Genomic DNA, 26094 nt, shown 5'->3' with positions numbered 1-26094 from the left:
TCCGTTTCTCTCATGAACAGCACACCACAAGTAGAAGACATTTCAGTACAGGCAGTAGAAATCTTCAGGGATTTTACTTTCAGACCTGCAGAATTTCTGAAGGGAAATGGACATTTTTTTATTTTTCAATCCACTTAAGTCTATTATGTTTTAATGAGATATAACTGAAGGTATAATTGTAAGCAGAATTTTGTGTATTTTAGGGCAGAAAGGAGTCCATGTTGTAGCCCTTTGTTGTGGAAGACTAACAGTTCTGCAGCAACTTCAAGCAAGATATAAATTAAAGATTTGTTATAATTAAATATGAAGATTAAGAGCAATTAGAATTGTTTTTCTTTTTTATTAAGTTTTGATTTTACACTACTGACAAATTTTTAATTATCAACATGCTAAAAATTGTGCAGAAACTACAGTTGCATATTAGAAGTTGTATGGGGAAAACCTGGAGGTTTTAGCAGACAGATAGCAGTTGAGCATTTAAGTAGCTGGGGTGGCACTTCTCTCTTTTCCATTTGCAGATGCATGCAGAGGGGACTTTTAAGATTTAGGGGGAGGCTCCAACCCCAACTTTCATAACTCAGCAACCAGCTGCCCCATTAACTGCATGTTTCTGTTAACACAAGCAGCTGCAAGAGAGTTGGCAATGGTTCCCTTTAAGCAGTTATCTTTAGGTTTCAACCGTTGACCACAGGGCAGATCACATACATCTCAGAGGTGCAGTTTCAGGCTGCCTGCAGACTCAGGCAGACACCACTGCTTCGGCTATGTGCCATTTACAAAGCTAAACGTACGCCTTTGTGGTCACAAGGCTTATAGCCTTCCTTAAAAGAAACCTCAGGGCCCGGAGCACCATGGCACAGCCGGGGTGGATCCTGCGCCTCAGTTCATAGACTCATAGACTCATAGACTTTAAGGTCAGAAGGGACCAATATGGTCATCTAGTCTGACCTCCCGCATGATGCAGGCCACAAAAGCTGACCCACCCACAACAGAATTTTCCAGTCTGCGACCCCTGCCCTATGCTGCGGAGGAAGGCAAAAAACCTCCAGGGCCTCTGCCAATCTACCCTGGAGGAAAATTCCTTCCCGACCCCAAATATGGCGATCAGCAGAACCCCGAGCATACAGGCAAGATTCTACAGCCGGACCCTCATTTTACCCGCGATGGCACGTTAATGCCTAATTGACTAAAATCACGTTATCCCTTCAAACCATTCCCTCCATAAACTTATCAAGCCTAATCTTGAAGCCAGAGAGGTCTTTCGCCCCCACCGTTTCCCTCGGAAGGCTGTTCCAAAATTTCACCCCTCTGACGGTTAGAAACCTTCGTCTAATTTCAAGCCTAAACTTCCGCACGGCCAGTTTATATCCATTCGTTCTCGTGTCCACATTACTACTGAGCTGAAATAATTCCTCTCCCTCCTTGGTATTAATCCCTTTGATATATTTAAAGAGAGCAATCATATCCCCCCTCAGTCTTCTTTTGGTTAGGCTAAACAAACCGAGCTCCTCGAGTCTCCTTTCATAGGAAAGGTTTTCCATTCCTCGGATCATCCTAGTGGCCCTTCTCTGTACCCTTTCCAGTTCGATACACGGGCCCTGATCGTCACATACCAGCAGAGACACCTGTGAACGCCCTGTGGCTTCCTGGCCTGAGTCCATGGAAGCCCCCCATGGGGACCCCACCACCACACACACACACACCAGCGGGGACCGGGGCAGACCTCTCGTCGCTGGCAGCGGGGGCAGACCCTCCCCCCGTCACCCGCACTGTGGGGACTCACAAGCCCCCTGACCCCCGCCGCGGCTGGAGGCAGCCGGTTAGTCCCGGGGCCTCTCGCTATTCCAGGGCAGCAGCCAGGCTGATTCCCCAGGGGCGACCTCACCAGGCAGTGGACCGACCCGGCTACGCCTCGTGTGACCGGCCTACAGGAGCCGCCATGATACCTTCCTGACGTACCCTCTGTAAATCTCGCGAGAGTACGGGGCGGACCAGGGGACAACTTCTCGCGCTCTCCCTCGCGCGGCGAGGTTGACTAGAGGCAGCGTCGCCACGTTGCTAAGCAACAGCCAGGCGCCGCTGCCCAAGGGGCTCGGGCCCCGCCGCCAGCCACCTCATGGCAAAGTTCGTGCTGGCTGGTGAGAGACTCGCCCGCTCCCCCAGGGACTCCCCCGCGGGGCCGGGGACTCGAGGAGTGGGACCGGCGGCGGCGGAGCGGAGGGTGCTGAGCTAGTTATGAGCTAGTTAGCGGGGACAGGGACACGGACACGGTATGAGGGGCAGTTAGGGGGAAGGAGAGGGGGGCAGTTAGAGGGGCCAGGGAGGGCATATGAGGGGCAGAGAGGGGTATAGGCAGTTGGAGGGACACGCGAGAAGTTAGAGGGCTATGGGGGCAGTTAGAGGGGCCAGGGAGGGCTATGGGGGCAGTTGGAGGGGTAAGGAGGGGGGCAGTTAGAGGGGACAGGGATATGGGGGGCAGAGAGGGGTATAGGCAGTTGGAGGGGACAGGGAGGGCTATGGGGGCAGTTGGAGGGGTAAGGAGGGGGGCAGGGATATGAGGGGCAGAGAGAGGTATAGGCAGTTGGAGGGGCATGGGAGAAGTTAGAGGGCTATGGGGGCAGTTACAGGGGCCAGGGAGGGCTATGGGGGCAGTTGGAGGGGTAAGGAGGGGGGCAGTTAGAGGGGGCAGGGATATGGGGGGCAGAGAGGGGTATAGGCAGTTGGAGGGGACAGGGAGGGCTATGGGGGCAGTTGGAGGGGTAAGGAGGGGGGCAGTTAGAGGGGACAGGGATATGGGGGGCAGAGAGGGGTATAGGCAGTTGGAGGGGACAGGGAGGGCTATGGGGGCAGTTGGAGGGGTAAGGAGGGGGGCAGGGATATGAGGGGCAGAGAGAGGTATAGGCAGTTGGAGGGGCATGGGAGAAGTTAGAGGGCTATGGGGGCAGTTACAGGGGCCAGGGAGGGCTATGGGGGCAGTTGGAGGGGTAAGGAGGGGGGCAGTTAGAGGGGGCAGGGATATGGGGGGCAGAGAGGGGTATAGGCATTTGGAGGGGACAGGGAGGGCTATGGGGGCAGTTGGAGGGGTAAGGAGGGGGGCAGTTAGAGGGGACAGGAAGGGGGCAGGGATATGAGGGGCAGAGAGGGGTATAGGCAGTTGGAGGGGCATGGGAGAAGTTAGAGGGCTATGGGGGCAGTTAGAGGGGCCAGGGAGGGCTATGGGGGCAGTTGGAGGGGTAAGGAGGGGGGCAGTTAGAGGGGGCAGGGATATGGGGGGCAGAGAGGGGTATAGGCAGTTGGAGGGGACAGGGAGGGCTATGGGGGCAGTTGGAGGGGTAAGGAGGGGGGCAGTTAGAGGGGACAGGAAGGGGGCAGGGATATGAGGGGCAGAGAGGGGTATAGGCAGTTGGAGGGACATGGGAGAAGTTAGAGGGCTATGGGGGCAGTTAGAGGGGCCAGGGAGGGCTATGGGGGCAGTTGGAGGGGTAAGGAGGGGGGCAGTTAGAGGGGACAGGAAGGGGGCAGGGATATGGGGGGCAGAGAGGGGTATAGGCAGTTGGAGGGGCGTGGGGGAAGTTAGAGGGCTATGGGGGCAGTTGGAGGGGCCAGGGAGGGCTATGGGGGCAGTTGGAGGGGTAAGGAGGGGGGCAGTTAGAGGGGACAGGAAGGGGGCAGGGATATGGGGGGCAGAGAGGTATAGGCAGTTGGAGGGGCATGGGAGAAGTTAGAGGGCTATGGGGGCAGTTACAGGGGCCAGGGAGGGCTATGGGGGCAGTTGGAGGGGTAAGGAGGGGGGCAGTTAGAGGGGGCAGGAAGGGGGCAGGGATATGGGGGGCAGAGAGGGGTATAGGCAGTTGGAGGGGACAGGGAGGGCTATGGGGGCAGTTGGAGGGGTAAGGAGGGGGGCAGTTAGAGGGGACAGGAAGGGGGCAGGGATATGGGGGGCAGAGAGGGGTATAGGCAGTTGGAGGGGCGTGGGGGAAGTTAGAGGGCTATGGGGGCAGTTAGAGGGGCCAGGGAGGGCTATGGGGGCAGTTGGAGGGGGGCAGTTAGAGGGGACAGGAAGGGGGCAGGGATATGGGGGGCAGAGAGGTATAGGCAGTTGGAGGGGACAGGGAGAGGTATGGGGGCAGTTAGGGCAGGGAGAGGATTTGGGGGGCAGCTCCATGCTCACTCAATTCATATCCTTCGGGGCCCATATAGGCTTGTTTCACATTCTGTAGTGTTTTACCCAGCCTGGTTGTAGGGATGAGGCCTCACCTGCTCTCCCTGGGAGCCTTATACATCTCAGTGCCAGGAAGATTTCCCTTACACTCAGACTAAATGTTGCCCTTCAGCACACTCATTATTGCAGGCCTTAGTATCCAAGAGTGGTCCATGATTGCAGCATAGAGGGTTTATCGAACTGCCCTGTTCAGTTGCACATGCATTTTGTATTTTCTGTCACATCATGTTGCAAATACATCTGATTTGCTGTCTACTATCAGACCTTGTCTTCATTCCATAGTATTGGGTTTGGTTTCTTTCTTCCATGGTATCCTAGTATTTTTGATTATTTTATTTCAGATATATTACTTCTTTTTTCAAATGAAATTTCATTTTGTTATGTTCTGGCTGTTTTTTTTTTAAATTACTCTGTGTCCAGTGGTAGCAATAGTGTGAGGAGTATAAATCATACAACTCTCAACTTGGTCTCATTTGGAAATTAAATATTTTTTTCTGTTGTGGCTCATTAATGAAGATGTTAAGATAACAACAACAGTAAATATTACATCCTTATCATTACACTTGCATTATGGCTGGTTAGCCAGTGTTCAGGACCAATGGCACAGTTCCTAGCTAAACCAATTTGAACATAGTTGGAGAGTAAGATTTCACAAGAAACTTTATCAAATGGTTTACTAAAATCCAATAGATTACCTCTAACTCTTTTCCTCTCATTCATGAAGGTAATTGACTTCAATGGGATATGAATGTAAGCAGGCACTTAACTGCAATCCTGAATTGGGATACTTTCCTGAACTGATTTTCAAGCATGTATCATCTAGAAAGACTGATGTGTTCACTTTTTTCAAGTCTTACCTGTTCTTTACCAGTACAGTAGAATATTGCTAGTCTGCAGACTTATAATTCTTACAAGTAATAGTATTGTCTTCCCATCTCAGCAAAAATTTAATAGCACAGAGAGCGCTGTAGTGATGTCATATATTACTACATCTTCATTACATTTACAAAATATGCTACAGAATATTTAGACTGTGTCTACACTGTAATTAAACAGCCATGGCTGACCCATGTCAGCTGACTCAGGCTATGGGGCCAAAAAATTGCAGTGTAGATGTTTGGGTTTGGTCTGGAGCCTGGGCTCTGGGACCCTCCCTCCTCGTGGGATCCCAGAGCCCAGGCTCCATCCCAAGCCCGGGTGTCTACACTGCAGTTTTATAGCTCCACAGCCCAAGCCGTGCAAGCTCAAGTCAGCTGACACAGACTAGTCTCGGGTGTTTAATTGCAGTATAGACATACCCTTAGCAGTATATCATGGAGTATAGTCATACATAATCAAAAATGGCACGACATATAAATGAACAGCATGCGCTTTAATTCTGTATCCTTGCATTTTAAAAAATTGCCTTGTCACTTAGGTCCCTATCCTGTAAAGTTCCCCATGTGGGTAGTCCCCTATTGACTTCACTGGGGCTCCATGCAGGTGCAGTGAGATCTGGCTGTCCAGTGCACCTTGAAGGATTGTAGCCTAACTTATAAGATTCAATTATCCTGATTAGGGTCTCCCGGTCATTAGCATGAGTTAGTCAGGTTCTGCTTTTTAAAGAGACTCTCTTACTTCTGGATTTTCAAAGCTTCTTTTATTTTCTTGTTAAAGACAGATTTTTTTAAAAGAAAAAAGACAAAAAAAAATTACAGTATCTTAGCTATTTCTGAGTCATTGTTAATTTCATCTCCCTCTTCATTTATTAATGGACCTTCTTCCTACTGCTACTATCACCCCCGCTATATCCTCCTTAACCCCTTTAAAGTTAAGCATGTGAATAAGTACTTTTGTTGAATTGGAGTTTAGATGTCTTAGGTCCCTAAAATTTTCTTCCCTGGTTTTTAATATCCTTATAGTACTACTGTTCCTGAGCCCACAGAAAACTGGTCCTGTAAAGTCCCCTCTCTTATTCCTTCTTTTGAATCAGAATGACTTGTTTTTCAAAATGTGTATCTTATGAGGCTTTCATCAATCAGATTAATAAATTCTTAGAGTTATGCTAATTCCCTTATTTTCAGGTAAGGCAGACTGTCCACACTTTGCTAAGGCAGAACTTCTGGCCGACTATCTTCAGATTAATTTGCCTAATTTCAAGATACACAAGATTACTCAGCATCCTGACAAGTGGGAGGTAAGGGTATTTAATTCAGTTCATTAATAGATGCCCATGTGCTTCAGGTTGAGCATGGAATGTGCCTCTGATCTGTACTGTGCTTCCTTCATTGTGCATATTAGCACCACTTTCTGGCTCTGAAAACTACATGAGTTTCAGACACCACATTACTATTGTAGATAGTCTGGGACATTTGCAAATCATAATACAAAATATGATGGCAGAATGATTACCAGACTAAGATTATATTTTGATATTAAAATCTTAAAGAAGTTACTATTTCTTTCAGTGTACAAGTGCCTGCTTAGCCTATTATATACTGATCCTCTAATATGTGCGTATTTCAAATATGTATTCCTTCTCGGTCATTATTTGCCAATAAATCTGTGGAGAAGGAATTCTAGACTCCAACAGTTTTATGTTACAAAACCTGAAAATATTGAAACTAAAAGCCCCATTCTCATTTACTCTAAGTTCCCTTTACAGCACTTTGGTGGTGTCACATAGATCACCTTACTCTGACAGTACTATCTCATTGTTTCCTTGTGCTTACCTCTCTGTCTGTTAGTATCCATCTGTTGTCTCTTGACTTAGACTGTGAGCTTTTTGGGGTATGTTTGTACAGTGCCTCACACAATGGGGTCCTGGTCCATACTTCTAAGTGCTATAATAATACAAAGAATACATTATAGTAATAGCAGCATGCTGTAAAATATCGTTAGTGTAAATGAGAATCTGTCACTAAGTGTGTGAATGTGCAATAGATAGTATCCGAAATGTCCAGCTGAAGATAATTTCCTTTTTATTGTGGCCATAATATACTAGATCATATCTAGAGTAAGTCAGACTAATTAAGAATCAGTATCATCAAACTATTAGATGACTTATGAAATTGATTTCTGCGAATGCTTCTAATAACCAATTAAACTAAATCGGTAGAGTGCAGCGTAATAAGTACTGTAGTAGCTGTAGTTGTATGGATGACAGTAGTTACAAAATAGCATTTGATAAAATGCTGTACATTACAGAAGCTACAGTGAACAACTAGACAACTCTTTCAGCCCATCTGTAAACCAGCTTGCATCATCTATTTCAAAGCAGTTGAAATAATATTTATTAATAAAAAGGGCTACCAAAAAGACAATGGAAAAAGACAGTTGCCTCCTTCAAGTTCTTCCTTACTGAAATGGCGTTTCTTGCATGTGTTACAGAAAAATTAAATCTCTTAGATGTAATTTCCTTTATTATCTAACTGCTGATAGCTATTTAGGGTAATGGTAATATCTTACCTACAGCAGAGAGACTAGGGGAAGTTACTAGAAAAAAATCCCAGAACTAACTCATGAGGCAGACAAAGCTGTAAGAGAGGTTTTACCAATAGTATCACCTCTTAGAATTTGCTGAGTTCACTGCTAAACCAACTGAGCAATACTTTTCACAATGATATGATTAAGGAGACAAGTATGATATTTTGTTCTCGTGCTAATTAATTCCTTGCACAATACATCACAGCCATCTGGTTGGTAAGGTTCCTCTGTTTTTCAAATATTCACATTTGGGAGACCTGTGAAGTATCCCACAGCTGTGCATTTAGATAAGAATTACTATTTTACATTGGAAAATACCAGCAGTAATATTTAAATATTGCCTTTTTGCATGTGAAAAAATTATTAAAACTGTTTTGGGTGTGTTGCCTATAGAAGTGGCTTCATGATATCTGTGAAAAGAATGGATGGAAACACAAACGCTCACCAATTGTTTGGAGGGAATTATTGGACCGTGGAGGGAAGGGCCTGCTTCTGGGAGGATTTAACGATTTTATGGAGCATGCCCAGGTAACAAGACTCTCAGTACAATAACTCCTCACTTAACGTCCTCTCGCTTAACGTTGTTTCGAAGTTACGTCACTGCTCCATTAGGGAATATGCTCGTTTAAAGTTGTGCAATGCTCCCTTATAACATCGTTTGGCTGACTTTACAAGGGAGCATTGCACAAGTTCCTCTTCTCCGCCTCCGCCCCCTCCCTTCCTCCCTCCCTCTCTCCCAGCGCTTCCCCTGCCGCCAAACAGCTGTTTGGCGGCGCTTAGGACTTTCTGGGTGGGAGGGAGCGAGCGAGCAGGGAAGCTGCCCCCTCCCCCGCCCCGGCAGGCAGGGCCACCCGGAATGCAGGGGCTTTAGGGGCTGCAGGGCCTTGGGCTAAGGAGTCCCGGAGCCCTGGCCTGCAGCTCTAAAGCCCCTTTCAGAATGAGGCCCTGCGAGCACGGGCCAGAGGACTCAGGAGGAGCAGGGGCAGCCGTACAGCCAACGGCCGAAGAGAAGCAGCGCTTTCCCCTTCAAAGCTCCGCTTCTCTCTGGCCGGCTTTGAAGGGGAAAGCGCCACTTCTCTCCGGCCGCTGGCTGCGCGGCTGCCCCTGCTTGTCCTGAGTCCTCCGGCCCGGGCTCACAGGGCCACATTCTGAAAGGGGCTTTAGAGCTGCAGGCCAGGGCCCCAGGGCCCCCTTAGCCCAGGGCCCTGCAGCCCCTAAAGCCCCTGCATTCCGGGTGGCCCTGCCTGCCGGGGGGCGGGGGAGCAGCTCCCAGTATCGCGGCTCCCAGAATCGCGGCCATGGGGGCAGTGCTGCGCTGCACAGAGCCACCTGCACACCCCCTGCACCAAACAAGAGTCGCCCCAGGTAAGTGCTCTCACCTCCTGCCTGCCTGAGCCTCCTCCCGCACCCCCACCCTGAGTGCCCTCCCGCACTCTAACTCCCTCCCAGACCCCTCACCCCACCCTGAGCACCCTCCTGCACCCTAACTCCCTCCCAGACCCTACACCCCCACCCTGAGAGCCCTCCCACACAGGGCCGGCTCCAGCATTTCTGCCGCCCCAAGCAAAAAAAAAAAAAAAAGCCGCGATCACAATTGCGATCGGCAGCGGCAATTGGGGGAGAAAAAAAAAAGCCGCGGATCGGCAGCGGCAGTTCAGCGGCAGGTCCTTCGCTCCTAGAGGGAGTGAGGGACCTGCCGCCCCCGAATTGCCGCAGGTGCCGCCCCTCTCCCTTGGCCGCCCCAAGCACCTGCTTGTTAAGCTGGTGCCTGGAGCCGGCCCTGCTCCCACACCCTAACTCCCTCCCAGACCCTGAGCCCCAGGAGGAGAATGGAGAAAAAAAGAATGAAAAACGGGGCGGGGGGGAGGAGATAAGAGAGAATGCTCCCCCCACGGGGGGCCCCAAAAATGAAGCTGAGCACAGGGTCCCACTAACTCTAAATCCGCCACTGGTGGGAGGGGGAGGAGCGGGGACGCAGCGTGCTCCGGGGAGGAGGTGGAGTGGGGGTGGGAAGAAGCGGGCCTGGAGTGGAGCGGGGACGGGAAGAGGCAGGCCTGGAGCATCCCCCGGCAAAGTCAGCACTTGTTCTTCTGGGGGGAAGCTGCTGCTCTGCAAAGTGCTTCCTAGCGTTCTTGCCTGCCTCATTGTCTGCAGCGGGCTGTGCCTGTGTGGGGTAAGCCAGGGGCACCGCCCCACCACAGTACAGTACTGTACGGTATATAATGCCTTTTGTCTGCCCCCAAAAAATTTCCTTGGAACCTAACCCCCCGCCTTTACATTAAAGCTTATGGGAAAATTGGATTCATTTAACATCGTTTCACGTAAAGTTGCATTTTTCAGGAACATAACTGCAACGTTAAGTGAGGAGTTACTGTACTGCTAATTGACATTTTGCAGTCTTTTCTCATTCCTTCCTCCTTTTTGAGATGTTACATAACATTATTTTATGTGGTAAAACTTAGTTGTGTTGGGGCCACACTCTTGATTACTGAATGTCCTTTCTTCATTGTGAGCATTACTATGGCATCACCTCGGACATGCTGAGTGAGCAGATGCTGAGAATTGCTGAGGAGAATTTGCAGACCCACATAGAAATTGAGAAAGAGGAGGAATATATTAAAAGTCTTATCGACCCCTTGCAGGTCTGGATCAGCAGGTGAGAAAGCAAAAGCACAGTTATATTCATTCAGCTTTAGAATAATGTATTTCTTCTCATACAGTCTTCCTTCAGCTGATTAAATGAATGTGGGGCTTGCACATATACATTTTGATATTGTTTATATTAACTGAGGTACATACACTTTACAAGTAATTTATCTTTTTTGTAAATTCTTTCTTTAAAATCCTAAACCTTAAAACACATTACTACACCGACTTTTGATGTCCCTTTTAATTAAATATTAATGTAAATTAAAAAGCTCTTTTTGTAAAACATTGTCCATAGCTGTAGCAATTTGTTTTAAAAAATACTATAAATAAAGCACTAAATTGTTCAAGTACTTGCTGATTCGTTTACTTGGAATAGGTTGTATATATATAGTCATTTTTACTGCACTCATCACTATTGTTTATGGGCATTCAATAGATATTCCAGAAGGTATTTATGTTTTGTTTGCAGCTTCTAACCCTCCCTCCCCAAATCCAATCCTTCTTGTGCCCCCTTTCCCCCCCAAAAAAACCTGATAAGGTGATATGAACTTAAAGGGACATTGTTGGGCAAAATTTAGCCCCCAAATGACCTTTGGAAAAAGGACATTTTTACAATAGCAGAACCCAACAGAAATATTTTGAAGAAATGTTTTATTTTAAAGCATAGAGGAAATTTTTACATGAATAAATATTCCCATATAGTGTTGATAATCCAAACATTGCAGCATTATGCTAATACATAAACAGCAAAAATGAAGTTGACTAGAAACAAAAGAAAAACGGATTGGTTTATTTACATTGTCCACCATAATGGAAATGCAAAAAGGAAACAAGCAGCATACAAGAGTAACTTAGACTTAAAAAATTCTTGTACTTTTATTTATTAATTTGTTGGATTTTTTAAATATGATTTTTAACCTGACAGTATACCTTTAAGTGGAGGGAAGCCTGATCTGTATTAATTTTTAACATTTTGATATGAAAGCAAGACTGAAATGATCCAAGGTAATAGATCATTTGAATATTAATCAATTACAAGACTAAGTTCTTTGTCATCCATTTTTATAATACATTTTATAGTACAAACGGCAGCATTTACTGATTAACAAAGATTTTCCATATCTACATTTTCTCATCAGTGCATCAGCTCCTGCCTGCTATAACCTGATTCCATTATTGGCCAATGGAGAAGTGTTTGGGATGGCAACAGAGGTTAGCATTCATCTGCTCGACAGTAGCCATTACAAGGAAATTCTGCATGGTATTGTAATGGAGGCTCAAGACTTAGCATTCCCCCTCCTTCGCAGTGTCTCAATGCACACTGAATTAGATGATGCCTTTGTTCAGGCTGATGTTGTAATTTTGCTTGATGATATCCTCTTACAACACGAGATCCCATCACTTGAAGACTGCATCAGACAGGTGACTGAGCAATGTAAGGTGTATGGTCCCCTGATTGAGAAGAATGCCAACAGCAGGGTCAAAGTTATTGTGTCAGGAAAAACTTTTGTGAACCTTAGGGCATTAATGATTATGACATTTGCCCCATCCATTGACGGCCAGAATGTTATCGCTTTGGCAATGTTCTTGGAAAACGCAGCTAAAGCTATGCTGGCCAGGAAACTGAATATGAGTTCAGCAGGTGAGTAATTTGTATTTGTACTCTTCAATATCAGTCACAATCTGGGAACTTCAGTGGTCAGAATTATGCATTTTCAAAGCAGGATGCAGTTGGAGTATATGTAAAAACAGAAGTACACCCATTACATCTGCAAATGTGGGATTCTACATAAGAGAAGTGCAGACATTTATAAGCACAATGGGTGCACACTCATTTTTGCAGGTGCAATCACCGCCTTTCTTTGAAGTTAATATGTTAAATATCCTATTATTTGGGGAATTCACCAGGTATTTGCTATTTTGGTATTCACCAAAGCAGTTTGCTTTTTTATTTAATTATCTTTTACAGGTCATCATTAAGAATTGGTGTCTAAGGCTTTAAAAGTAATATTACCATGTTTGCAATTTGTTTTGATTTGTTATCCAGTAACTTAAATAGGCACTACGATATACACTAATGCAGTGGTTCTCAAACTTTTGTACTGGTGACCCCTTTCACACAGTAAGCCTCTGAGTGCGACCCCCCCCTTATAAATTAAAAACATTTTTTTATATATTTAACACCATTATAAATGCTGGAGGTAAAGCAGGGTTGGGGTGGAGGTTGACAGCTTGCGACCCCTCATGTAATAACCTCACGACCCCCTGAGGGGTCCCGACCCCCAGTTTGAGAACCCCCGCACTAATGTATACAATAGCATCAGATAGGTTAAAGTTCCTTCTATTTTTGTCTGGGTTTCATACATTAAGTTCTTTTTTGTTATTGTAGCAATTTTGAGGTAAAATGACTCCTGCTACAAGGCAGTAGGCATTTAAAACACAATATCTTTCTGTTCACTCATCTTTATATATTCTTCTTTGTTACAGGAGTCAAAGATGTGATTGTTTGGGGTAATATCAGTGGCAATAGCTACATTGATCTGTCTAAAGCAAAAGTTTACAGATATGACAGTGCTATCTGGGGTCCACCTAACTTTTCACGCCATTTGCCGGACATGATTTATGATGGGTACAGTATACATTTATTTTTCGTTTTGATCTTTTAAATGTTACCCTTTTTAAATCCATATCAACCTGAGGCCGCTCACAAATACATGGAGATTATTATTATTAAAGATGATACTTTCTAGCATAATACTACAGGGGCACAAATAAAAATGAGTTAAAGTAGTTTCATGAACTACATTTATTTCTCTGTTCCCTGCCAATTTTTGTGATTAAAAAGTAGGAAAATTGATTGTATAATTTTTTTTTCTCTCCCATGTTACCATGTAAAGGACTAGAGAAACAAGAAAAACTCACTATGGGCCAGATTTTCAAAGGTATTTAGGCACCTAAAGAAGCAGATAAGCACCTAGTGGGATTTTCAAAAGTGTCTAAGTGAGCTAGGCACTTAGGCCCAGATCCACCTAAGTCCATTTTTAGGAACCACAGCAATCTGCTCAGCTGTTGCCCAACCCTGTAGACACCTAAACTCACTCAGTATGTTTTTGCAGTTAACATTCTGAAAGCACCTAGGTTTCTGCCTCTGGGTATGTACACTGCTGCCTCACTCTAGGCATCCAGGTGTGGACCTCCCACTTAAGCCCCAATACGATCCACAAACTGGGAGAAGATAGGCACTCCTCCACCTAACTGGCACATGGGACCTCATTCAGTAGGTATGCTCAGAGGCTGCCTAACTCCACACAAGACAGCTGGGGTAGAGAGAGAAAAACTTCCCTTATAACCTTTAACCCAGTGGCTAGGGTATTTACCTGAGATGTGAGGAGAAGGGATTTGAACATGGATCTGCCACCTCTCAGGTAAGTGCTCGCACCACTGGGCTACAGGAAATTCTGATGTGGGGCACCCTCAATCTCTCCTGTTGAAATTGTTCCACTTTAATTAAAAAATTGACTATTAAATGGGCCAAAGAGTGAGACTGCCTCTATAGCCCGGTGGTCAGGACACTCACCTGGGAAATGGCAAATTTCTGTTCAAACCCCTTCTCAGCAGGCAGAAGAGGGACTTGAACTGGTGGTCTTCCACATCCTAGGTGAGTGGTCTAACCACTGGGCTAAAGGTTATAAGAAAGAGCTACTTTGTCTCTAAGCACACCTATCAGATCAGGCCCTGCACTTGAATTAGGCAAAGGAGCACCTATCTTTCCTTGGTTCATGGATCACTGGAAGAGATAGGCAGCTATCTCCATCTCCCACTGGTTAGGTTAGGCAGCTCCCTACCTACCATACTAGGTTTGTGGAGCTCATGCTTATTGGGGTAGCCTCCAAGACCTCTTGCACTCGGTTCCCCCAAGAACTCAGATACCAGTCTCATCACTCAGGTTGTTTTTTTTAATTTGGCATACAGCAAAGCTACACTGAGTTGATCAGACAAATGTAGTGGGTGGGTACAGGGTATACCATGCATCCAAAGTTACACAGAAACCTCCCCCCCCTTCCTTTATATACACATTTACACATCACATTAATTTACTATACATAGCATCATGTTTTGGTATTGGCTTTATTACTTTGTAGGAATCAATCACTGTACAGCATGCTCGGTCCACGCGCTATTAGTGTTTGACTTACTCTTTACCTCACCTTACATTCCAGGCTTATTTTATACATTGTTGTCTTGTCCATTGTAAATGATTCCCTGGATGTTCCCCCTTATCTTAGTTAATACAGACATTGTTTCCAGCCTGCTAATCAATTTACCTCCATAATTCTGTCTCCCAAGAAATGAGGCCTCGCCTCTGTCTAGTTACTCATGTCAAGTGAGGCCTACGATGCTAAGGTGCCTGTCTCCCCTCATGCATTGTACAAGGAGCCTTGGCACCTAACCCAGGCTTTGTGAATCACAGTGCTGTTCCTGTGATTTTCTAGGTGCCTAAAAGTTAGAGGTTGTGATGTCGGTGTCGCAACATCTAAGTCCCTTTATTGATCCAGGCCCTAATCTCTATTGACAAACCAGCTAAGGCACCTGTCTACATCTTTATGTGCCTAAATACCTTTCAAAACCTGGCTTTATTAACTTGATAGCACTAGTCAAACAATCTGTGTTCTGAGGGGACCCTGCAGCCACAAGGGAGCAGCAGAGAGGTTATGACCAAGGTTTTGCAAATTCAGCACATTCCCCTGGTTACCTCCACCAAAAAGGCCTTATGGAGTCCCCACTACAGTTTAGAATGCTGAAAAAAAGCATTTGAATAAATGACCTGCACCTGCAACACTTTTCATCTCTGACAACCAGGCCACTTCTACCTCTGTGCTTTTATCTATAGCTGTAGGTGACTAGCTTTAAGCACTCAAGATTGAATTAGTCCAGCGGCTCTCAAACTGTGGGTTGGGACCCCAGAGTGGGTCATGTTAATGGGGTCGCCAGAGCTAGTTTAGAGTTGCTGGGGCTTGGGGCTGAAGCTAGGGGCCAAAGCCGAAGCCCAAGGGATTCAGCCCTGGGTGGCGGGGCTCAGGTTATAGGCCCCCTGGCTGGGGCTGAAGCCCTTGGGCTTCGGCTTTTATCCCTACCCTGCCTAGGCAATGGGGCTTTGGCTTTGGCTCCCCACCCAGGGCAGTGGGAATCAGGCGGACTCAGGCTTCGGTCCCCCTTCCTGGGGTCGTGTAGTAATTTTTGTTGTCAGAAGGGGGTCATGGTGCAATGAAGTTTGAGAACTGTATTAGTCCATACTGACATCTCCCACTGTCTTTAGTTCTTATTTAATCTAGAAGAACTACCTGATCTTGAGTCTTCCATAGTTATATTAAAAATCTCTCCTTTCTTGATGACAGCAACTGGGTGCGTTCAGAATTTGCATTTGTACTGAGTTCCCTGAGTTCCCGGGAGCATCACTGCTTAGGCATGTCACCTGCTCATGTAATAGCTACTGTGCTGAGATACTGGTATCAAGACTCTCCTCCCGGGGAGATTGTCTCAATGGGAATACTCAGTGAAGGTAAATTTCTATTTGTAGTTCACACATACTGTGAAGATTTCTCTTTACTCTATAGCTTCCTTCAGTAAGTGTAATAGTAATTTTTTAATTCAGATCTTTAACAATTTTCAATTAAATCATGATTCTCTGAGGATAACTTATTTTCTTAACACAAGAGCTTCCAAATCTAAGAAATTATTCTACCAAGATCCTAGAATGCTGTATGTACTTTTTTCATGCATCTCAAACAATTACTCAAGTGTTTTTGTGGTTTCATTTTCCTGTCCCTCTATTTTAACCCACTAATTCAATTGATTTTATGTAGTCACTGCTTTGTAGAAAGGATTTTTAAATTCCTTATTGATTCTTTGGGCTACATTTTGAAAGAATGTCCTTTAACTGTGATTATGAGTTCAAATACATTTAGAAATATTTTCGTAAGTGCCATTTAAAGCACAGATGGAAATAAGGAATTTTGCATATCTAGTGTTAAGGTACACAATGATTTTGTGGATTCCTAATTAAAACTTGCAGTCATGATAAATCAGGGAGTTCAGTGTTCTTTGTATTGTAAGATGAGAAAGGCAATAATCTGTCTATTTTAGGGTTTTATATTGCTACTCACCACTACAGTATTTGAGCACATCACTGTGTGTTTTAATCAGAAAGAAACATGTTTGGGGGGAATTTTTTCTTTAGGTCAATTTTGTATCCCTGAAGGGATTATCTTTTCCATGCCTGTGAGGTTCCAGGATGGTAGCTGGGAGGTCATTACAGAAACAGAAATTAATGAAGAAACCCAAGAAGCTCTGAAGCGTTTAGCCCATGATCTGATACAGGTGATGTCACTCTCCATCTAGTATTATTTCCATTCGACCATCTATGGGTATGTCACAAGGTGCTCTACTCACCGCTTGGAAGCGCCTCCTCCTGGTTGTTCTGGGGATTAGCACTGCCAGGCCAATGCCTCTTCCTGTGGTTGCACTCTATCACTCTCACTCTGCAGCCACTCTCTCGCTCCAGGAGCTGCAGCTTCCTCTTCGTGACTCAGTCCTCTGGTCAGGTCACTGAGTGGTTCACCTTCTGGACTATCAAAATCTTTCCATACCAACGGTCTCAGGCAGTTCCCCAGTGGTTTTTTTCAAATACTAGGTTTTTTCAAAGCCTAGAATTTCTCATAAAACACAAAATAAGCTAACAGCAATTTCTTTTCAGTGTGTCATTCACAATAAGTTGAAAATTGTTATTAATATTGAATACAAGAGGACTGATCTCAAACACTTCACTTTCGCATCATTCATTTTTTTCTCTTTAGTCATGTTAATAGTATGTAGGGAGTATCTTCATCGGAACATTTTGAATTCATGCTAGAAATTGTAACTGTTGTAAATAGTATATGATAATAAAGCTCTCTTTCTCATGTAGGAAAAACAAGTTGCACTAGGGGAAATACCAGAAATGCGTCCATATAAAGGTAAAACCATTAGTAGTAAATATTGGTTTAAAGCTGTGTCGTATAACAGAGGACATAAAATAAGATTTTGAGGGGGATTTAAAGTAGTGGGTGTGATGACTGGGTTGTATGATTTTTTTTTCTTTTTCAATGGATTAAAATTCTGCCTTCTGGATTTCTGAAGTTATTTTAAGTGCTGGTATTAAGGGTCCTGATCCTACTGTACTGTTGTAATCTCATAGCCCTTAGAGAGTGCAAGACTGGATGGTGGCAGTCATGTTTTGGTTTGTTGATCTTCTAGCATTCAGAGATTATGAATATCATCACTTGAGTTGGGATGTAGGATTTATATCTTGTCATTGTTTAATATTGAACATTAAGCCTCTTTCCATATTGAAATGACTAATTGGAAAATACTTTTGCCATATGTCTTGGTTAATGTTTTTGAAGCCACTCTGGTATATCATGGGCTCTTTTGGCCTCTTTGTTAACCACCTGCCATTTAAAAAAAAAAAAAAAAGGGGGAAACCTCAGATGCAAAAAGGGCTGTTGTAAATGTGAATTTGAATCTTTTCATTTGGATGTTTTTTTACAGAACCTGCATTCAATGGCTTCAATCTGCTAGCACTTCTAGAAGAGGAAAACGTTCAAACACCCCCAGAGGGTAGGCTAAAAAACATGATAGTAGCCCCAATTATTTCAGGGAAGTTAAATCCAATATTTCACTGTTACATCTTGTCACTTCCTCAGGAGGTCCCAATTACAAGAAAGGAGAGATCTTTTATACCAGCACTAAATTATTGATCCACTTGGCTTCACTTAAAGTAAAATTCCCAGGTTACCATGGCAAAGTTCAAGTGCATAACCACATAAACCGAACCCTATCAATACTTACAGAAAATCCAGCATCTCTTCTAAGAACATAAGAACGGCAATACTGGGTCAGACCGAAGGTCCATCTAGCCCAGTATCCTGTCTATTGACAGTGGCCAATACCAGGCAGGGGCGGCTCTAGACACCAGCAAAGCAAGCACGTGCTTGGGGCAGCCCATTTGCAGGGGCAGCAGGGATCCAGCATGGGAGCTGAGAACCAACAGGGGGCCCTGGGAGCTGTAGTTCCTTGGTTAGCTCCCTGCCTATAGAGCCAGCCCTGGAGCAGGGGAAGAACTACATTTCCCAGCATTCCTTTGGCCACTACCAACAGGAAAGATGGGGAGGGAGGGAGGTAGCTGAGACCTCATGCTGCAGCCTGCTATGAATGGAGAGCTGCACTGTGAAGGGTAGGGATACCATATTTTAACATTCAAAAAATAGGACATTACACAGGGAGGGAGGGTAGCCCCACCCTGCCACCATCCACCCCCTCCGACTGCCCCCCACAGAAACCCCAACCCATCTAACCACCCCTGCACCCTGTCCCCTAATCACCCCCTCCCGGGACCCCTGCCCCTAACTGCCCCCCAGGACACCATCCCCAATCTAAGCCTCCCTTCTCCTTGTCCCCAACTGCCCCCTCCTGAGACCGCCCCAACTTCCCCCCTAGGACCTCACCCCCTACCTGTCCCCTGACAAATCCCCGGGACTCCCATGCCTATCCAACCGCTGCCTGTCCCCTGACTGCCCCCCCAACCCCTGACCCATCTAACCCCCCCTTCTCCCTGCCCCTGACTGCCCCCCCCGAACCTCCGCCCCATCCAACCCCCCAGTCCCCTTACCGTGCCACTCAGACCAGCATGTCTGGCTCCGCGCAGCGCCAGACGCACTGCTGCATACATGCTGCCGTGCTCCCCCGTGGAGCCACAGCCTCCTTCCCCCCCCAAATCTGAATGCCTTCCAGATTTGAACACCTCAAAATTCAGGAGTGCTCAAGTTCAGTTTGGGCAGCTGTTACTTCATTTCTCCCAAATCAAATATACTGATCCACTGTAACTTGCTGTAGAAAAAGTAGGATAAAATTGAGCAAGAAATGCTTCCCAGTGGTTATTAGGACTGGAATTGCTATTTTCAACAGCCATTGCCTTTTTGTTTGTTTGTTTGTTTGTTTAAAAGGAAGACAGTGATATTGCATTGGCAAATTCCCCATAGAAAGAAAGAGTGGAAGAAAAGAATAATAAAGGCACCTCAACTTTTCCTCATTTATGTAGGACAGTCTTATCATCCAGATATCCTCCAATCACACAAGCTGAAAATTGTTCCACTTTACTGCAGTTCTGTAACCATATGGGAACTAATCCTGTCTGTGTTCTGTGCACATCTAAAATTCATGCTGAATGACCTGCCGTGGGAGCGAGTTACCAGTGACCCAGGGCTGCGGCGGAAGGAGGGTGCAGGTGGGGGAGGGGCTGAGAGAGCCCAGGGCTGGGGCGGCAGGAGGTGTGTGTGTGTGAGGCAATGGTGGGGGGGAATGAGGGAGCCCAGAGCTGGGGCGGCAGGGGGTGTGGGTGGGGAGAGCCTAGGGCTGGGGCAGCAGGGGGGGTGTGGCGAGGAGCCCAGGGCTGGGACGGGGGGCAGCCAAAAAATTTTTCGCTTGGGGCGGCAAAAAACCTAGAGCCGGCCCTGATGCCAGGTGCCCCAGAGGGAGTGAACATAACAGTTAAGGATCAAGTTCTCTCTCTCCTGCCGTCCATCTCCACCCTCTGACAAACAGAGGCTAGGGACACCATTCCTTACCCATCCTGGCTAATAGCGATTAATGGACTTAACCTCCATGAATTTATCCAGTTCTCTTTTAAACCCTGTTATAGTCCTAGCCTTCACAACCTCCTCAGGCAAGGAGTTCCACAAGTTGACTGTGTGCTGTGTGAAGAAGAACTTCCTTTTATTTGTTTTAAACCTGCTGCCCATTAATTTCATCATCTCTACTTTGGGAGTTTGAGAGATGAGCAGGATTAGTTTGGCGGGACCTGCAAACCACATCACAATGCCATGACAAACTCTTGAGCCTTCCCCAATCTATTTTCCCCATCCACAATACAAGGCCAAGTCCTAATCCACCTCTTCCGTTGCTTCATTTCCCACCAGTTTTGCTACTTGGATTCTCTGCCCTGTCACTTCAGGATGATTACATTAGGGAAAAAAGAAAGAGCATCCATTAAATTGAAAATTTCCTAATCTGAAAGCTGTGTGTTCTTGGGGTTTATTCTGTTTTCCCATTTTTTGCTCTCCTTCCTTCCATGTCCAAGTTTTATTTTCTTAGCTACATTCCATGCTCTCTTTTTTCATCTTTTTAAACTACAGTTCTCTCTCAATTTTAGTTTTTACTCTTTCCATGTCTCTCTCCCTCTTCCTTTGTGTCATTTCCCTTTCTCACTATCCCTGTTTCCCTGGATTCTTCTCATTTCCACTGAGTTTCTCCTGTCTTATTTCTCAGTCCCCCAAATCTCTTTCCTCTTGTTCTCATAATGCCCCAGTTATCTCCTTTCCCTTACGCAGGTGCTGCTATTTCCCCTGGTCCTAAATTGCTTTCCTTCTCTCAGATCCCCTAAAATTCCTTCTCTTTCAGGTCATAGCAACTCTCTTTTCCCTGAAAACTTTTCTTCTTTCCCATCGACTCTATAGATGCACATACTGGGAAACAGGAAGAGAAATGGGAGTGGTATCTCTGCAGCTCCACACCTCCAGAGAGCACCTGAGCATTTTGGTCTCTCATCATAGTCCACAGCCCCAGTGATGAATTCTTGATATATGAAGGGCTCAGTGATCCGCACTGGCCACATCCTGGTGCTCTCAGAGACAGACTTCAAGTGAGAACAGGACTCTTCCTACCTGGCTGCCACCTGGTGCCCTGTGCTGCTCTTTTGCAAAACTGCCTCATCCTTTGTGGCAAAAAAGGGCACACTGGCAGCTCAGCAGAAGAGCAACTCAGCTACAGGCAGTCAGCTAGCCAGTAGTAACCTAAATACTCAATTGGTGGAGAACCCTGCACGTCAAGTTTCCCTAAGGCTTTGGAGGTCTTAGGATCAAATCTTCATAGCATCATATTATTCAGATAATAGCAAAACGTATCAAAATACCTTTCCTGTCGTCCTGCATATTTAAATATGAGGAGATGTGTGTTTTAAAATACAGAGCATTCTATTATTTTGTTTGTTACAGACCTGGACACCTTATCCAATGGCTTACTTCAGCCAGAGACCCAGGAAGGAGAAGGAGAAAAAGTCCAAACAACCACTGATGGTAAACTATATGTTCCAGAATATTATAGTTTCTACAAAATTTTCCTCATTGATAACATCTGAAGGCTGGAGCTCTTTATGCAGAAGCAGGTTGAAAAACAAAAACAATGCAAATGCGACATTCCCAGACAAGAGGGCAAAGCTTCTGTGAAATCCTGGTCCCACTGAAGTCAATGAGGCCAGGATTTCACCTTGTATGTTTAATGGTTTATAGCCATGTAGGCCAACAAACTATTAAAAATCTTCCTTTGTTGTCCAAAATATTCACATTCAGGTTATACTGAACAATGGTATTCACAGGTAAAAGGAAGTGTTTCACAGCCCCAAGCTACTGCCTCCTCAGGAGGTCAAATATAATAAATGACAACTCCTTTGTAAGAATATATATAAACAAGAGGAATAGTTAAGGTTGAGCTTTCTTTGTCCTTTCTCTGTGAAAGATTTATGTACCCAATTTTAGGTTTTTTGGTCAAATACATACTTACAGACACAATCACAGATAGCTAAATAGATATGATAATCCTTTCCTGAAAGCATTCAGGAAAATATGTATAAATCAATTTCCAATACCTGTAAGTCCCCCTGAGAAATTGGCCCTTAGGATGGTCATTCCAATCCAACTGTAAATTGTTAACTAAAGTTGTCTTATTGCTTTGTAATTTACCACTCGTGATCATATCCAAAAGCTCAACTTGACATAACAGATATAAAGGTGAAACATAAGACAACACTTATAACTGATCACATTTTCAAAAATCTCCACATCCTCTTGAAACCCTCCCGGCTAAGCAGAATATCATCAGTATCTTCCTTATATTAAATACCACTAAAGAGAAGTAGCTTGTTCCACCAACCAAGAAATATATGTAAATGAAAACAAATGTTGCCTCTATTGCTGTATCCTATTAGGATCTGAACCAAAGTCCAATGGGAGTCTTTTCCTTGATTTCAATGGGTTATTTTGGGCCTTTAATGAAGAGAGAGAGGCTTATTGAGCAAAAAACACATATACTGTTTAATATTGATGAGGCCAAGGGGACTCCTCACTGAAATGTTGTAAGACCCTTCTAATACCCTCTTCACCTCCTCAGTACTATTAGACACAAACCAGGCAAATCAGAGAACAGGGGAAGAGCATGGAAAATGCAAATTATCTCACTCATGAATGTAAAGCATTTCATCCTCTAATTCTGTTTACTGTAAAAGCTGAAGCTTCTTTCAGTGACTTATTTCAGCCAGAGACTCCAGAAGGAGAAAAACTCCCACCAAGGATATGCCAAGAGGCTTAATTAAAAATGATCCTTTATTTGTTCATGGTCAAAAGAATGTCACAATCTACTCTGTCACTTTCCTTATTGCTTGCACTTGCGCCAGATACCTTTTCTTTCAGTTCCTCTGTCTCTCCACATACTGCTTCCTTTATGTACATCATAGTGCATAGACTGTGAACTTGGTTCTTCAATTAATGAAGGCATGTTTTTAACCCACAGATACCTAGAACCATTACAACTTTGGAGTTCCTTATAAGCAGAATTATAAACCCTTATATCTAAAAGTGTGGTCTAGTTGCTAAAAAATTAGATTGAGAGTTCTACTCCTGTGCTCTTACACTGACTCAGTCTATGGTTTTTGACAAATCACTGAGGCCAGCATGTTCAAAAGTTGTCACTGATATGGGGTGCCCACTTTTAGACACTAGGGCCTAATTTCCAGAATTTTTGAACACCCATCACTCCCATTGGCTCAGCACTTCTAAAAATCAGACCCAAGAAGTCTCAAATTGGGCATCCAAGAACCAAGGCCCCAAAAATCACTGACTGCTTTTGGAGAAATGGGCCTTTCCCTCACTCTATCATCAGTTTTTTCATGTATAAAATGATACTTGGCCACATTTGTAAAGCATTGTGACTACACACATATTAAGTATTATTATTTATTATTCACATAGAGCCTATTGGCAAGCCAGCCTGTTTCTAAACATTGTTCAGTATTTAGACTAGACATCTAGCTATCTAAAAATGGCTGTCTTCACAGGAAGTTCTAAGTGCGATTGATATCCATTTATACATTTTAGGACCAAATGTCACAAATCACATGTGTTTGGGTAACACATTGCCTGACAAAAGTCAAATGATGATCCTCTATTTTATTCAAAGACTGTCAGTTTTTCTGAAGGCTTTTCCATATCTAAGCACCTCATATGCATTACTGATTGAATGGTCAAGTCAAGGTCATGCAGGAAGTCTGTACCAGAAATGGGATCAGAATCCCTATCTTCTGAGTCCCTGCCCAGTGCATTAGCCACAGTTAGCCTTCCTCTCTTCATTCAGTTCTAATCTGTTCCATATCTCATCTTCTCCTAAGCCTCAGCCCCGGTTTACACTACAAACTTATGTCGGTATAACTACATTGCGCAGGGGTGTGGATCTTTCACACCGCTGAGTGACATAATTATACTGACCTAATCCCTGGAGTCGACAGCACTATGTCAATGGAAGATCTTCTCCTGACAACACAGCCACCACCTCTTGGGGAGGTGGAGTACCTACGTCAATGGGAGAAGCTTTCCCATTGGCATAAGTAACGTCTTAACTAAGCACTACAGTGGTACAGCTGCACTGGTGCAGCACTGTAGGTGTAGACAAGCCCTCAGTTGCATGTGTACTGGTTAGTGTTGCTGAAGGTGTTGGAGTACTGTCCTAGGTGCCTTCTGATACCAAATGTCATTCTCAAAAAAGGAAAGAGACTAATACATTCAGAGAAAATGGCGAGCAAAGAAATAGTAATTGAAATCCAGGCATGACTGTCGTAAAAGTAGAGCATTTTGGTCCTTTCATTTTGTTTATTACAGAACCTGAAGGTCCACCCGATGAGTTACTTCAGTCAGAGATGCTGGAAGAAGAAAAAGTCCAAGTGCCCATAGATGGTAGGCCAAGATGCCTAAATATAATTTTTTTTTTTATTGTTCATAATGTTCAAATTGTAACTCTAACACCTTTTGACAAACCTGGATACAAATCCTCAACTTTTCACAGGGGGCCAGAAACAAAACAATGGAAAACTTTTGTAAGTAAACAGGATAGCAAAATACCAGGTCTAAATAGTTTATTCAATCACTGCCCCAGTTGGTTTAATTTAAAACAGAATATAAAGATTTATCCATTCAGTTAATGGCAAATGTAGCATAAACAAGCAAAGCAGGTATTAATAGCTTCTCAGTTGGGATTGTTGGTAGCTGAGCACTTTTGAAAGTCTGGCCACATCATTTAGGTGCCTATTTTGGAGATGAGCTCTTTCGAAAACCTGGCCAATGAATTTTACTTGCCCCCTAAGGGAATGTCTACGCAGCAGTTGGGAGATGTGATTCACAGCTCAGGTAGACATACATGTACTGGCTACTTTAAGATGGCAATTTCCACAGAGAGCGTGATCTGGCTCCTACAGACCATCAGAAAACCAAGAACAAATAGGGAGAAACTCTAAAAAAAGAGAATTTGTCTTGTAAACCTAAAATATTTTAAATCTGTTTTTACAGATCCTGAAACTTCATCTGAGGGCTTAAATCAATCAGAGACCAGTCTGAGCAATGCAGAAAACAATGAAAACCCTTAAATCATTTCTGATCAAGTAAACTACAGCAAGGGATATGCTATAGTGCTTGGAACATATTACTTCTGTGATCTGACAGAGACAGATTCATGGCTTTGAACCTTCACAGATTTTCTTTTGTAGTAGTTATTTAAGAACCTATAGGAACTGGCACATTTAAAAAAAAAACAAAAAAAACCACACACACCTCATGTTAATTGATTCTACAGGATTGCAAATTTAAACACAAATTCAGTAAATAAAAATGTTAAAATTATTTTATCAATAAGTCATTCACATTGCACTTGTTGTATATTAAAGTAAATATTTAACAGCCTAAGCAAAAATCTTAGGCCAACATTTTCAAAAATGAGAGCATAACTTTAAGCATCCCTTTTTTAAAATCCTGGCTTTCTTTTATTTGTTTTCTGATACCTGTATGTTTGAACTAGTAATATTAATATTGTACTAAAATAAGAAATTAAAACGATGCCAGTGTAGCATAAATATTACATATTTAAAGTGTAGTTTTACTCTGAGAAGTGACAGTAAAAATGGCATCTCTTTGCTCAGCAAATAGAACTCTATATGCACAACAGTAACGTATTTGCTCACTTCGGTGACAAAAATATTCTTAGCTTTACAGAGCCAACAGAACTAAGATGGAATAGAATCTGCATCTAAGGCCTTGGCTACACTTGCGAGTTACAGCGCTGTAAAGGCTCCCCCAGCGCTATAACTCACTCCCCGTCCACACTGGCAAGGCATTTGCAGCGCTGTATCTCCGTGGTTGCAGCGCTGCATGTACTCCACCTCTCCAAGAGGAATAGCGAGTATTGCGCTGCCGCTGCAGCACTGCAGCGCCAGTGTGGCCGCCCAATGCGCTGTGAATGGCCTCCAGAATTATTCGGCAGTATCTCACAATGCCTGTTCTAGCCACTCTGGTCATCAGTTCAAACTCTACTGCCCTGGCCTCAGGTAACCAACCATGTGACCGACCCTT

At 44.4% G+C, this 26094-nt stretch overlaps 1 protein-coding gene across 1 annotated transcript; it reads left to right on the top strand.

Annotated features, from left to right (window-relative positions):
- Positions 1 to 2116: 2116 nt before the first annotated feature.
- Positions 2117 to 25115, top strand: MDH1B (malate dehydrogenase 1B). The gene is made up of 13 exons (XM_065413735.1): positions 2117 to 2138; positions 6286 to 6398; positions 8081 to 8215; positions 10201 to 10343; positions 11476 to 11978; positions 12824 to 12965; positions 15733 to 15896; positions 16575 to 16714; positions 17301 to 17349; positions 17924 to 17992; positions 21424 to 21504; positions 24355 to 24429; positions 25039 to 25115. The coding sequence occupies exons 1-13, from the start codon at positions 2117 to 2119 to the stop codon at positions 25113 to 25115; spliced, it is 1713 nt and encodes a 570-aa protein (XP_065269807.1).
- The last annotated feature ends 979 nt before the right edge of the window (positions 25116 to 26094 follow it).

This window comes from Emys orbicularis, chromosome 11 (genome assembly GCF_028017835.1).
Source record: "Emys orbicularis isolate rEmyOrb1 chromosome 11, rEmyOrb1.hap1, whole genome shotgun sequence".
Classification (NCBI taxonomy): Eukaryota; Metazoa; Chordata; order Testudines; family Emydidae; genus Emys; species Emys orbicularis.
The sequence above is the reverse complement of the archived record's forward strand: the minus strand, read 5'-3'. Positions and strand labels throughout refer to the sequence as shown.